Source organism: Helicoverpa armigera, chromosome 7 (genome assembly GCF_030705265.1).
Source record: "Helicoverpa armigera isolate CAAS_96S chromosome 7, ASM3070526v1, whole genome shotgun sequence".
Classification (NCBI taxonomy): Eukaryota; Metazoa; Arthropoda; class Insecta; order Lepidoptera; family Noctuidae; genus Helicoverpa; species Helicoverpa armigera.
In genome coordinates this window covers 3,637,672-3,654,032 of record NC_087126.1, presented here as the reverse complement: position 1 = coordinate 3,654,032, position 16,361 = coordinate 3,637,672, and the positions used below count along the sequence as shown (strand labels likewise).

The 16,361-nt window shown below is 37.1% G+C and overlaps 1 protein-coding gene across 1 annotated transcript; it reads left to right on the top strand.

The window, feature by feature from the left end:
- Positions 1-11,568: 11,568 nt before the first annotated feature.
- On the top strand, positions 11,569-16,046 carry LOC110370297 (toll-like receptor 7). Its single transcript, XM_021326044.3, has one exon. It carries the CDS (start codon positions 11,892-11,894, stop codon positions 15,774-15,776), a length of 3,885 nt encoding a protein of 1,294 aa, XP_021181719.3. The 5' UTR covers positions 11,569-11,891; the 3' UTR covers positions 15,777-16,046.
- The last annotated feature ends 315 nt before the right edge of the window (positions 16,047-16,361 follow it).

Sequence of the window (16,361 nt, the reverse complement as noted above, 5' to 3'; positions counted from 1 at the left end):
AAAGCCGAAGCAAAGTGGACTATATTAATAATATAATCCGAAGCACCTTACCTAATAACATATTTACAACTTCCAGCCACGTTTAATATACAAATTGATTCATACTTTGTATAGTGTCGAAAGGACGGAAACATTAATCATAAAACAGGAAACAGTACCTACTATAGCCGTTTAGACGCATCTATCTAGGGTTGCTAGATTATTTTAGAACTTACTAAAGATTAAAAAAATATAGAAGATATGATACGATAATAGTTATAATTACTGAAATTGTTTAAACTATTAAGAAGTATCATCGCCGTGCAAATTCAGCCTTTTATCAATAGACGAAAAATTTAATAGTTTGCCTTCATAATGTTTTGTATGTAGCTAACGTCTCAACTTAATATTGCAAAAATTATATAAAATAATTTCACCTTTACAATGATATTAATGAACTTGCCATCAAAAGCCAATAAACCATAAAACAACAATAGAAATGAGTTACTAAGCACTAAATATAGCGCGAAACATCCCAACAGATTCCGGTCACCAGTCGCGTATTTTTAGGACCAGACAAACATGGCGGAAAATCCGTATATGTCCTATCAATGTCTGGCAGACCCACGGAGACAAGAAAGATGAGCGGAGATGCGAAAAAGCAGGTAGGTCAGACGCCTTCTTGTAGGTCAAGACAACGTCTACTTGCAGGCGTGATCAAAACAATCAGTTACTAGAACTAACGAGGCGATCGAGTTCCTTGTCAAGTAAAGACAATAAATATATCAAATATTGGTAGGTGTTTTTTTTTAATTCGTGAGAAGGCGTTTGAGGACGAAGCTAGTAACGTTCCTCGTTCTCCTATCACCTGCATTTTAAGGAGATTTTGCGTTATGACATCTCCGATAGTCATTTGTTCTCCTGGGCAGCCCTATCCTCGGGGAATTATGCTGAGAATGTCATTAAGAACGCCCTTCACCTTACCTACAGCGTAGCTTGTCACTCAGTACTGTCTTTCAACAGAGCTTTTTTGGTGCGCATAAAAATATAAAATGTTCATTAGTGTGACATCAACACTGGGGACGATTTATTTTGCTTACCAAGTATTAATGGACGGTTAAGGTTTTGGTATCTTTTGTGGTGAAAATGTATGGTTTTGGCCTAGATCCAGCTTTATTTTTACACTGCATGGGGGTGATTTGTCCATGTCTTGAGCCTGTATCGTTAACTTCATATGAGACAAAAGTTTTGAAGCCGAAGAATGCCTTAATACAGCTAATAATTTAAGAACTTTTTAAAACGCTTCTTGTAAATTTTCTACTGGTTGGAAATTATAAATAATCTGATGTCACTTTTGTAGTTACTTTTCATGGAGTTCATCCGTGAATTGCGAATCTATACACCATAACAACACTGCCAAACATAAAACCTTTATGTTTACAGCGATTCTAGTACAGTCAAGCACAGTGCGCGATCAACAAATTAGGCCGGCTACACGTTACGTGACGCCAGAGACGTGATTACAGCACGTGCTGCAAACGTGATACCGATGTACGCGACTGTACGCTGCGCAACTAACTGATAAGTACGAAAGATGGACTTTATATCAGGACATAGTTGCTGAGCAATAATGGAGTAAGAGCAATTTATGGATGTGACGTTTGAGTAGTGAAGTTAGAAAGCAGTTTGAATGACAAATCAAAAACTATGAAGTAAAATACTTTTTGTAATCTACAATCAGGAAAACCCCAATTGTATGCACCTCATTGCAGTCCAAATAACATTGTATTTTACATTAAATTTCTTCAGTTTCATTGTAACTGCTGATTGCTCGATCACGTTATTCCCCAAAAAACGCTTTAAGCAAGCTTCGTTTAGCAAAAGAAACGTTAAAATCAGTTCGTGGACTTTACAATATGCAAATAAACAGATAAAAAAATAATTGGTTTAAATCCTCTATACAGTTCTAATGAATGCAGATTTGAATTCGAAAATCGAATCACTACTTCAAACCTGCCAGTTGCTTGGGTCAATGAACTTCGTTGAAAATTGTGGCATTTCAACCTCTAGCACTAATTGCTTTGTTGCGAAAGTATACGAGCATAATTGCACCTAAAAGTCGACTAAAATATGTCATCGCAGTTAACAGTACACACATTACAGTTAGTTCACAAAAATTCAATTAGTACTAAAATGTCAACGCGGACTCATGAAGGTTGAATGCGATGGGTGTGCGATAACTGACGGCGATGGAACGTGACTATGATCATGGCTTATAACTAGGATACCGTTAGTTTTGAAATTTTTGGTGGTTTACTTCTGACCTTCTTTTTCTGCTTTTAAGGTGATGTTGACCAAGGCTACTAAACTCTTCATATCAATTATTTGCAATAGCATAGAAGACGTCTTATTTTGTAAGAGCCTGATATGTTGGTAGTTTTTATTTTATTTTTATGAGAACATGGAGACAAAATCGAAAAATTTACTTGCTTAAAATCAAAACAAAGAGAACCATCATTCAGAAAGCAACCCCTATGATCACAAGACTTGGAAGAGGACGATATAATGACCTGTTCAGTATAATAGATACTTCAGGGTACAACGCAGCGTATTGACAAATTCCCCACCATACCTCTTAAAAGGGGAAAAGGCAAAAAATGATTCAATTAATCAAATAGTCACGGCGTGACTTTGAAGATCTTCCGATGTGAATTGACGACATTATTAGTCTTCCCTCGTAACGAGTCATCGGAGGGCGTATTTCAATTTCGTCTAATGCAAATTTAATACGCTCCCCAAGACCCCTGAAGGGTTCTAAATCGAGTTTCTTTGTTTTCCTCTACATGTTTCGCCCTTAGCAGAAAAAGTGAGGACCGTCTTTGCTAGCTTAATTGTTATTCCTTGGGGTCCTAGTGTTAAAGTGTATACTATTAATCTTGATTAATTATTGTTTTTGGAAGGGGGCCGTTGAGTGTTAATTTAAATAAACATGCTGTTGGTTTTAGTTGGTCTAATTTGATTACAATAGGAGTGCAATAAAAACAAACAGAATGCTGCAAACGATTTTAATGGATGATTTGAAAACATCGAGTAAAATAAATAACAACTACAGAGGTATTTAAAAAAGGCTGGTCATTCAATTGTAGCCTGAAGTTATATGAGATGTTACACTACCAATAAATCACCAACTTATGAAGGCACCTTTGTTGGTAACACTTGTTAATTATGAGAAAAGTCGAAATCACCAAAAGTCGGAACTCATTACACAAAGTCTCCAATTTCTTTACTTGAAAATTATCGTCAACAGGCAATTAGCTTAAAGGCCGCCTTAATCTTTCATTCCAACTTGATTCAAATTAGGCAAAAGAAAAATATATTCAAAAAAGGTCAGGATCTTATTATACGGCGTCCGAATTTTAGAAGAAAACCTGAGCGGTAAGTGGGCCAAAGTTCTTGGCTTTCATCCCTAGATAAATGTAGGGTGTATTCAAGGGGGCTAAAGAAAGATCCAAGGAAGCTAATTTACTCAAAATTACATGTTAGAAAGCTTTTCGGTACGATTAATTTTATATAAAAGTAAGATACGCTCTTGTCTTAAAAATACACCGGGTCCTGTTTTCGTAAGCTCGTAATGTTTTTTCATGAATACGAAAGTACAAGAAAACTGTGAATATTTTTCGTGTGAAACTGAGAAATTAATGTAGTAACATTTGATTGCTTTATTTAATTTATTTGGGTCGAGGACATTGAATCATTCACATGTAGTAATTAAGGGCCTAATTATGGCTGGACGGAAATATACAAAAATTATGTTTTATATACCTTTGTAACGGCTAACTAGTTATGCTATGAAGGATCGGCACAAAACCTAAATCGCTGGTCGTTGAAATGTTTTCATAATGTAGGATTATAATACAGATTAGAAAAGATTTTAGAAAATTCTATCTCTCCGACTTCAAGAGTGAAAATATGAAGGAGGCAGTAAGGTAAAGTTTGTATGAGAATGCGAGTAAAACTGTCAAATATTAATAGACCTATTGTTTAGAATGGACGTAGAATAAAATGAGTGTACTCTATATGGGACGTTTAAAATTCACCGACCAAAAGAATTTTGAATATTTTTATTCATAAAATAAATACCGTTCTACCGATTTGGCTCTATTATTGGAAACTCTTTCGGAAAATAGAAATGATAGATTTAGAAATAGAAAAAAACACAGTTCAAACAAATCGCATAAAATCAAATATAAAATTCATGAAAACTGTCGATGGGTTATTATAAAATTGAACTTGTTTGAAGAATTTCAAATGTGTACAATGCTTTGTCAAATACGATTTTTTTTCCTAGTGTTTTTTGGCAACGATTTCTATAACTACTCTTTACAGGCAATTTCTGATTTATTTTTTGCATGTCCAGCCCGTTTTTATTTTTCTATTATAAAGCTGAAGAGTTTGTTTGTTTGTTTGTTTGAACGCGCTAATCTCACTAACTACTGGTCCGATTTGAAAATTTATTTCAGTGTTAGATTATCCCGGTACGGGAAGTAGTTCCCACGGGATGCTGGTGAAACCGCTGGCAGAAGCTAGTCATACATATAGACAGAACGTTACGTTAAGTGAAGACCCTAAAAACTTAATTGCATAGATTTGTCTCTTTCCCAGCCCAACGCTTGATATTATGCAAACTACGCTCAGCTTATCACAACATTGACGTCTTACAAATATTCTATGTAGATTTGCGAACTATTATTTCTTTCGGATCATTTACCGTCCTGACATTTCATAAAAGTTGGAAAATATTTTCTTAGGACATTAAACGTCTTCATTGAAAATGTTGTTTTATAAAACTTTTTCGTCGTGTATTTAAATTGTATTTTCTTATCCAAGCTAGTGAACATCAAACGGTGGTTTAAGGGTAGCTAGAGGTAGATATAGCTATATATATATCGTTTCAGGGTGAATTCGGTTGTTGAACTTTCGTGTTGTTCTAAGGGGTGTCGCCAGATTAGTCCTAGGGTTTGAGTCAGTAATAATATTGGTGGCATTAGTTGGTAGATAGGTATGTTCAGGAATTGCCTCAAAATTATATCTGAGACTTTTCTATTTTAAAGCCAAGTCTTTAGCTGACACTTATAAAAATGCTTCAACAGGGTCCCAAAAAAATCGTACTCAGTTTACGATATCTTCCCCTTATCGATGATACAAAACAATCCAACCTACTCGAAACTCCTAGAATCTATTCAGCAACGAAGTCCACAGCCATAACACTAGAGGCAAGCATAAAATTACATTTTATCCGGCACCCAGTAAAGTCGTTAATAGGTAAATATTGGTATAATTCCCGTTGGTGAGGGTCTATAAATTTCTTGAGCAACTTAGTAAGTTATTTCATTGTGTATAAGCAATCGTATCTAGGGGAGTTTGTAGGAAACTTGAGGGAGACCAGGACGTATTAGATGATGTTAGATGTTAGTAAACTGAATGATATACAAATCGACTAAGTTTGGAAAGCTGATAGAAGAACTTCAAATGTTACTGATTAACGCAAATGCGTGTTAAAATGGGAGTTCGTGGTATTTAGTGGCTTATTAGGTGTAGTAGGATACCTCTTAGTTGCCTATGGTAATATTAAGATTGATTATGGTTCTGAAAATTTGTTCATATATAAAATATGAGTAGGGGAGAGTGGGGGAATTACGGACGCGGGGTAAATACGGACTAGCAAGTATCTACTCATTCAATCCCCCCCGCGGCAGCCTGGTGCTGTCATCTGTTTCTTTCCACCATTTTAGTGCCACGCAAAAACTTACGACAGGCGGCTGCGCACTGTTTCAAAGGTAGACAAAATTTTAAAAAAAAGTGTATATTGATCTAATTTTTAGTGTTTTACAATTCGAGGGACAGGTCTGCATATGAAGTGAGGGAAAAAAGTGATATTTTCTATGGATAGCTTTGTCAATGGAGTTTGAATCGCCAATGTTGTTTTTTATGAAATGTTTTCATAATCTACAAATTTCTCTCTTTGATTTAGAAATACCCAGTTGGGTTAATTGCGGACAAGCCTCGCGGGGTAAATACGTACGTCCGCAATTACCCCTAATTCGAAAACTATTATGAAATTAATCAATAACTACTCAATACTCATTTTTAAGATGCCTCGGAAATATATAAGAAAAAAATCTAATCATTACAAAAAGCTGTGCAAGAAATAAAAGACCAGTACATAACTTTGCGTCAGGCGGAAGAAAAATATGGTATTCCCAGAGCTACTTTGTTTGACATGTTGATTACTTTTACATTTATTGTCAGGAAAAGCAGTGATCCACCTGCCGAAGACTGGCTTATGTGTTCAAAGTGTAGGTAACAAGTGAGCTCATGAGAACTGCACTGCAGGAAGTTCTTCTAAAGGCTTTACTTGTGATTTTCGTCAGTGATGTGGACCTAGTCCGTAAATACCCCATGCTGTCCGTAATTAACCCAGGGTCAGTCCGAATTTACCCCGAGCGCTACGGGTAAATACGGACTGACAAGGTTTTGTTTTTGCTAAAAATATTATACTTATTGATTGATCTCATATAATAAGTATAATTGTGTTGGTAGACAAATAACTAAAGATTGATAATTAATAAAGACAGACTGATAATTACTAATAGTACGAATGTTGTGCGTTATTTCCCTTCAGCGTCCGCAATTCCCCCACTCTCCCCTACCTAATGTGAGACAAGGTTTGAAATATGGTACACTTATCTTCAGGTTTCTTTCAATAATCATCTAAAAACTCTCAGTCTTATTTCCTCGTCTCCAACATAAACTCAAAACACAAACACATGTACCAAGAAACTAACAAACGAAGCCCCAAGCCCACCCTCACTTAACCCTCTGAATGTATTCGAACACGGATCTTATCTGCATTGTGGCTCTTATTGCGGTCGTATAATGATGTCAACACATTACTGCCGTGTCCCGAGTACCGGAGAGCGGTACAATAGACCAGGAATGTTATACGTACACGTAGATGCGTCTTGAGGATGTAGATTAAAGTGTGGCGCGAGTAGCGTGGGGTTAACATTCTATTTTTATTTTTGATACAGTTTGGAGCGGAATATAGGTATATACGATAAAGAAAAGTGAATTGTTGTATCAATGGCATATTGAGGAAGATTTTAGATGATGGTTTGCTTACTTACTTCGATGAAAAGTATGGTTAGATTTGTTTGCGTGAGCAATGTATCCAGTTATGTTCCATACATTTTTTAAATTCTTTAGAATTACCTACCTTTTGATGGATATTTCTCCTAACTACTAATAGGTGCATACTTTCACACGTTCAATATTACCACAAACCTAGATAACATTAGTTCCCTAGATAGATAACATTTCAAGAAACATATTAACACCATTGCATTTAATCTTTTAAAATCCTTTCTTTGCTACGTAACGCTCATAAAACTGAGACTTAGATAATGAACAAAGGATTAGCATGTTCCCAAGGGATGACTCACGAAGTACGTAATAAATATTTTCTCCAAATATTCTCCAAAACAATAAGTCTGCGTCCGTTCGAAGAAGTGCTAATGCAGGGTTAGATAAGCCTTCTACCTGAGTAGCGTAACTCCGGATGTCATTAATGGAGGGTAGAAATTTAAAATGAACCATTATCAGTGAGGGTGATAATGATAAATATTAAAATGCGTGGTTATTAACAATGGGTGTTAAAAATAAGCTGCGATAGTGTTTTTGGAAGGGTAATTTTTGTAAGTAAATAGTTTGTAAGAAGTGTAAGAATTTAATGTATGGCTTTGTGCAATGTTCATAGTTACAAACTTTCTTAGTAAATCGAACACGATTGCATTTGTCATCGCTTGTAAAAGACCTAAGGAACCTCTTAGGAATCAGCTGGCATTTTTTTTACCTTTCTCTAGTAATCACCTGAGGAGATTGCTTGGTTTGATAAAAGTAATAAAGTTGTAAATCCACGGAATAATCTGACAATAAAGACAACTTAAGAAAATAATTCTACAAATAAAAGATAGCCCATATTTTAAATCCCCAATTAAACATAACGTACAAAACTACCGCATCCACAAAATTAGATCAATTGAAATAATTGCATCTAACATTTGGCAACGTTGAAGCAAAACTTCTAGATGAGCCTCACTAGCAATTCGGCTTGTGGTAGCGTGGAGACGAAGTCTTCGCATTACGTGGTCGCAGACATTACGTTACGGGTTTTGCTAATGTACCTACGTGAATTTGAGGGGATTTTATTTAATCTTCGAATTTATGTTTTGAGTATGAATCTTATATATATTTCTTTTATTTCTGTTTGTCAATTGCCTATTTTGCTCATCCTGACTGAAACACGAGCCTCGCTAGCAATTCGGCTTGTGGTCGCGTGGAGACGAAGACTTCGCATTACGTGGTCGCAGACATTACGTTACGGGTTTCGCTAATGTACATACGTGTGTCGCGTTCGCGTTTAGATTTGAATTAATTTTTCGAATGGATGTTTTGTTTGTGTTTGGTTACTGGCTGTTTTGTAATTATTAGATATGAGGAATTAACAATCCGTTTATTTTGTTTATTGCTTATTTTTTTCTTATTCTGTCTTTTCATTGAAAGATATACTTGCGTCCTGTCTTCAACTTTTAATGCTAACCGTTCTAGTATAATTTCTATAACATCAACTGATTTATTTTTATTAATGACTGACATAATCTTTCGGATAGCTTCTTATATTAAAATACTCGTCCTCACGTAGTTTCACGAAAGCTATGTACTTTATAATTATGCAATAATGTGAAACCTACATGACATGGGATGCCTTTGGGGAAACGCGGTGCCAATTTAGATGGACATTTACCAACAGCTGTCTTGTTATGTAAATGTTAGTCATCGTGTATCTCAGCCTAATCTTGATCTCGATCCGTCAGTCAAGGCCTTGTGGACAGGCGACCTAAGCACATTTACCTATATGAATTATGTTTTCGTGTATGAGAGAAACTTTAGTGTTGAACATTTTGGCTTTGTGTGGGCATTATAGTAGACTCAAAGTCTACTAAACTACTAAATGAACTACTAAACTAACTACTTACTTCTATAAACTAATGAATAAATTGATTGATCTTCAAGTATGATTTTATGATTACAGTTTGATTTTCTTTTCTTAATAACTTCCCTGTCCCATGAGTCTTATGTGATGCAAACCGATTGTTTAACTATTGTGTCTACATTGCCGTGGACAGTGAAGTGATTAACAATATATTTAAATGGTTACGAATCTTTCAAATCCTACCTAATGTTATTCTCCGTATCTCAAAGAAAATACGTTAGTTCAGTGGCCAACACCAATTGGTGTGCAATTATAAACTTAGACGGCGCAACATTAGCCGCAGTGCAAATATTTGACCGCTGCAAACTTTTTGCCATCAAACCCTTTAACACAAGTAGAACCAAACATTACACTGGACCACATATAATTTTGTACGTGGTAACATTTTCCAAGTATTTGAAGAGGAATTTCACTTGTGGTCGCTTTGTGGTACAGACCGCCCACGTGGTTGTGGTCATAATGTCCCATTTTTGTCCCATTTTGTTTAATGGGTACCATTATTACGTCACAGTATGACACATTAAGGCTGGGGATTAATTTTATGGATTTGTTTTGCTGTCAATAGTTGTTAAGGTGATTATGTCCTGGTGGGTTAATTTGATGTATGTCGTTTTAACTACGTGAGTTTTTGCAAACGAATGAATATTTGTAAACCGAAGATAGTTTTTAGTAGTAGTATTTCATGCCTATAACATACCTACTGTCTTCTCGTGCCATTTTAATCTACGCGGCTTTCAAAACTTAAAGTAGTATTTGAAAGACTCTCGTCCTACATGCTAATCTCAAATTTATAATTATAACAACGTATTTTATTCAAACTAATATTAAATCCACATTGCCCATTACAAAACTCACGAACAGAAACATATTCCAACATAATCCCCCTTCACACATACTGACAAATTAAGCTTCAATTCAAAGCAAACTCATACAAAAATATACATTAACGTCAAGCCTATAAAAAGCGATAAGCAAATTATTTACCAGAAATACAGAACATACTCTCACTTAACAAGACCATTTTTCTCCCTCCGTAGGTACGTCAGATATAGCCACGAAGTGCGATAAAAACATTAGGACACAATAAAACATTTGTGAATTTTCAAATTTCGTTATGAGTGTCGGTAAAAATTTCGAAAGTGCCTCCATAATGGTTTTTATGAGCTTGCAAACGTGATTTACGCCAATGAATTTGTGTAGGAAAATTCTAAAGTCTATTAAATGTACGCAGATTGGGTGTTTCTGTGATTTACGTTGGTCGTTGCTTATCTTCGCTGTGGTGGTGCCATCTAGCGGTTAATAGACGTTCTAATATTAAAAGCTTTTACAAGACGTCAGCATTTTTTCTTTTGAGATTTAGGTAGGTATATGGACTTTATAATTTTGTGATATGTGTGTAAAATATGCTTATTATATACCTAACACTAATATTATATGAAAGTTTGTGAGTGCATGTTTGTTACTTCTTCATAAAAACTGTTAGACCCATTATGATAAAAATTTGGATGTACTGAGTCCGTTAAAAAGGCAAATTTTTTTCTGGGTGTTGGAATTAAATCCCTCGGGTCGCGATTGAAACTGCGAGTACTTTTATAATTACGGATAGTTTTCAACTGTGTCGGAGCATCATTAAACTTTTATATGGTTTATTAAAAACCTTTCGGCTTTGAAGTTTATGCACACTAATGCATAAAACAACTTACACATTATGTGCGTGTAAGTACAATTTTTTTTTTTCTAATGCATACATTTTGTACTTGTAAGTACGATGAACTATTGTGAAAGTAAGTAAAAGGACAGTTCTACACAAAATATCAGGTAACTTTCTGTCAACAATAGAATGTTTTGTATGTTGTTTGGACATTGCGACCCTCTTAATCAGCTTTTTATTTGTCATTAAACAAAGACAATCTTTTAATATTACTTACAACTTTATGCTTTCATCGATCGTTATACTTAGGTACCTAATTTTTCACGAATATACATATGTAGATACTTAAAGTTCCTACTTATTTCACTTCAACCAATAGATCAAGTCACTATTACCATTTTTACGAGAATTTCAATTTTTCTGTTTCATCACTTGGTTTGTTTAATTGAAAAAACTGAATTGATTTTTTAAGTCACCACCATGACTACTTTTAATAAAGTTATAAGATACTATTGCTCAATAAGCATTAAGGGTTTAACTATCTTGAATGTTATTACTTCTACGCTTAGTTATTAAACGAATAGTAAACCTCTTCATAAATTATTATAAACGGCTTATTTTCTGTACTTAGCATTGATAGCATTACTTTATGTTAATGAGTTAATGAGTTTTAACTTGAATCGCTGCGCGAGCATCATTTTTAGTGTCGCTACTCAACGCTAGATAGCGCTACTCGCTCTCAAAAAACATGCGAAGAGCTTACGAGGGGCGCGGGGGACGGGGAAGACTAAGTTGCGCGCCCCTCTGCTACTTCCACGAGTCAAGCGCTCCGCTTGACAGTCGCAACGCAAACCGCGCCGCGGGAAGGTCGTGCTACACCTCGCGCCGGTCCCTACTTCACGCAATAAATATTTAATACACAAACTGATCTCAAACGATAAACAACAAATTCAAGAGTAAAAAATTTAATCAACTTCAACAAATAAGGACTATTACAACCGAGTACGTAACGGACTACAGTGCAGTGAAATGCTAGGAAGTTTTTCTTCAGCGCTCAAGTGTACCACGTACTTTGTTTCGGAAATGGTGATATCGACCCACGGGGTGTGTTTATGAGACGTTTTGTGGTGAAATGAAAATTCTGTGATAATGTACGCTATAACGGCAGTACTCTGTGCGCTGGTGCACGTCGGTTCGGCGGTGTTGCCCTACGGCTCGGACAAATGCGTTCGGGTTTCGGACCGCGGGTCGGACGGCGGCGTGCTCTGCAGGATACGCACTCTCGACGGTGACGGCAGCAGCATCATCTCAGTGAATTCGGACACTAGCCGGCTGGCTATTGAGTGCAATCATCTACTACTTTTTGAAAGCTCTCTAAGGGCTCACTACTTTAGTCCGGTTTCGGCGCTCACCGAACTCACAATAAACAACTGCAAATTGCTACAAGTGCCAGACAATACTTTTCACGAATTGAAGAAATTAAAGAAGTTAAAGATACGCTCCAAGAATTTCGAGTGGAGTCCTACTAAGAATTTAGAATTATCTCTGAATGCTTTCAATGGATTGTCGGAACTGCAGTCGTTGGATCTCGCTCAGAATAACATAAAATTTGTTCCTTCCGGCGTGTTCTGCTCTCTGGAAAATTTGAGCACATTGAATTTGACGCACAATAGAATAAGAACAGTAGGACAACTTGGATTCGGACAAGGCTGTGGATCAAACTTGCACGGCCTAGACTTGAGTTATAACGAGATTAAGTCGCTGCCTGAAGATTCAGAATTATTAAAATTAAGGAGCTTGCAACATTTATATCTACAACATAACAATATCTCTGACATATCAAGTGAGGCTTTCAACGGACTTGTATCAATGAGAGTCCTGAACATATCACATAACCACCTACATACACTGCCCGAAGGCCTTTTTGCTAATGCTAGAGAATTAAGAGAAATATACCTTAACGATAATACTCTATTTGAATTGGCTCGAGGAATATTTCATCGCTTGGAACAGCTGATTGTTTTGGATTTATCAAGCAATCAACTCACTAGTAGTCATATTGATGACGGAACATTTTTGGGATTAATACGCTTAATAGTTTTGAATTTATCCAACAACGCCTTAACTAGAATCGATGGAAAAACATTCAAAGATCTATTCTTCCTTCAAATACTGAACCTCAAGAACAACTCTATTGGCTACATCGAAGATAATGCATTCCTGCCGCTGTATAATCTACATACGCTAAATCTAGCGGAGAATCGGCTTCATACAATAGATGAGAACCTATTCAACGGTTTATTTGTTTTAAGCAAATTGACTCTCAACAACAATTTGCTTGTAAATATTGACCGCAAAGCTTTCAAAAATTGCTCTGACCTAAAAGAGTTGGATTTGAGCTCCAATCAACTTTTAGAGGTTCCCGACGCATTATGGGAACTCTCTTTCCTCAAAACACTCGACCTTGGAGAGAATCAAATATCCAACTTCAAAAATGGTTCCTTCAAAAACCTAAACCAATTAACGGGACTGAGACTGATTGACAATCAAATTGGGAATCTCTCCGTCGGAATGTTTTGGGACTTACCGAGCTTACAAGTGCTTAACATCGCCAAGAACAAGATCCAGTCAATCGAGAGAGGGACTTTTAGCAGAAATATGCAACTGGAGGCCATCCGGCTCGATGGGAATTTCCTGTCTGACATCAACGGTGTCTTCTCGACGCTCGCGAGCCTTTTGTGGCTCAATTTATCGGAAAATCATCTAGTGTGGTTCGATTACGCGTTTGTGCCCAGCAATCTAAAGTGGTTAGACATTCACGGCAATTTCATTGAACACTTGGGTAACTACTACAAGTTGCAAGATGAGATCCGTATAAAGACATTGGACGTTAGCCATAATCGTATAGCGGAAATATCGCCGATGGCGATTCCTAATAGTGTTGAACTGTTGTTTATCAATAATAACTTTTTGAACAATATTCATGTGAATACGTTTTTCGATAAAAAGAACTTGACGCGTGTGGACATGTATGCTAATGAACTTGTGCATTTAGAACTTAATAGTATGCGTTTAGCTACAGTGCCGCTCAATAAAAGTTTACCTGAGTTTTATATCGGCGGCAACCCGTTTCAGTGTGACTGTACTATGGAGTGGTTACCGATCATAAACAATATGACCGCTATGAGACAATATCCGCGTGTGATGGACTTAGAAAATGTTTTGTGTAAAATGACGAACACTCGAAGTGGAACTCATGTGCCCCTAACTAACTTAAAAACAACTGACTTTCTTTGTAAGTATGAGACTCATTGTTTTGCAATCTGTCATTGCTGCGACTATGATGCGTGTGACTGTGAAATGACATGCCCTCAAAACTGTACCTGTTACCACGATCCATTGTGGAACACGAACGTTGTGGACTGTTCCGGACAATCGTCAATAGAAATACCGCACAAAATACCCATGGATGCAACCGAGGTATTTTTAGATGGAAATAATATAAAGGAACTACAAGACCACGTTTTTATTGGAAGACAGAAAATGAGATCGCTGTACGTGAACAACAGCAACGTCGATAGCATACAAAATCGAACTTTTGCCGGCTTGAATGCTCTACAAATTCTACACTTGGGCAACAACAAACTAAAAGAACTGAAAGGGTATGAATTCCTACAATTGAGTAGCTTGAAAGAATTGTTCTTACAAAACAATCTCATTAGCCATATCGCTAACATATCATTTCTTTCTTTAAAATCTTTAGAAGTGTTACGCCTTGATGGCAACAGACTAGTCGATTTTGGCGTGTGGACTTTTAACAACAACCCAAATCTGAAAGCTTTGTCACTGGGCAACAACCTGTGGTCTTGCAAATGTCGCTACTTACAAGAGTTAACTGCATATTTGGCTGAGAATGCGCAAAAAATCATCGACATTACCGACGTATGGTGTTGGAACGGCGACGCGAAGCCGCCTCAGAAAAAAGAGCTCAATTTAAACGGTACAGCCTGCAGCGATTATTATGCTGATAATTCAGTCATCGGAAACATGCTTGTGTCCAACTATGTTCCCATGATGGTCTCGACGCTCACCGGCTTTATGTTAATTTTATTGGCCCTCGTCGTACTATTCCTTTTTAGAGATTCACTCAGAGTGTGGCTGTACACAAATTGTGGCATCAGAGTGTTCTCATTTTCGGGCGCATTTGAAGAGAGCCAAAAGTTATACGACGCTTATGTTTGCTACAGCCCGAAAGATGAAGAATCTGTCGTTCAGTCACTGGCAAATGAACTAGAAAACGGGAATCCATCATACCGACTCTGCCTTCATTATAGAGACATTCCACACCACGGCGCTCAGTACATGCAATGCGCGCCGCCTGTCGTTGAGACCGCGGAAGCATCGAAACGAATAATCATCGTGCTAACGAGAAATTTCATGCAAACGGAATGGTCTCGATACGAATTCCGTCAGGGGCTGCACGATGCGTTGAAAGGGTGTATTTATAAACTAGTACTAATAGAAGAATACTCCGTTGTGGCGGATGCGATGTGCGACCCCGATTTGCGTCCCTATCTAAAAACGGGGTCGCGGTTACGATGGGGCGAGAAAAGGTTTTGGAAGCGCCTCAGGTACATGATGCCGGAATCGCAGCCGAATCATAAGGCGCGGAGCCACAACTATAGAAAGAGTTTGAATACTTATACATTAGATTCGTCGGTGCCTAACGGTGGGAACCGCACATTGCCTTTCCCTGAAAGATCACCTGTGTTGGGAGGAGGGCAAGGTGCTAGCGCCCCGCCGGAGTATAGTAGTGAAGTGCGGCAGTCGCCGTCAGCTGTGAGGCAGACGCAGGCGGTGGCGTACGGGCCAGATGGAAGGCCGATCTCAGATCATATTTATTCATCAATAGACTCTGATTACTCGTCGCTGGAGCACGGCATGGCCCCGGGCCGGCGGCGGGACATGCGCCAGTGGCCGCCGCCGCCGCCGCTCGTCGACACGGGCAACGCCGTGCAAGCTTACCTAGTCTAGACGGGCACTCTGCCCACCTTCCAGTCACAATTGTACATAAAGTAGTTTTAGAAGCGCGCTGTAAATATTGTAATTATTAGAATGTAAGTGCTATACCAAATGTATGTAAGTGAACTATTATTGCCTGTTCGTTATCATGTGTATAGATATTAAAATTTTAAAGACTGCTGTAGTATATGATTGTAAATAGCGAAAACAAGTGATCATTCTATATTATTATCAGTAATATGGTTATTTATACAAATAAATTAAAGTGATGAAGATTTATAATTTTTATATTTTATTTGAAACTCCCAAATACACAGTCCATAATAACACACACACACACACAATAATTAATACAAGTAATCGAAATGCTATGCAAATATTTTCGGAAGGAAATTAAACACTCTCGAATATCAACATTATATAATAACAAAAGAAAATCACAGTACACAATCACATCAGAAGTTAATTAAGTGAATGACCAAACAAATGAAGTCACGGTGATTTTAATTTAACAAAAAGCTCAACATATTTCAATCATGATACTGCAAAATGTAAACAGAATTACCATATTTATGAAAATTCGTTCATTGTGTTCAT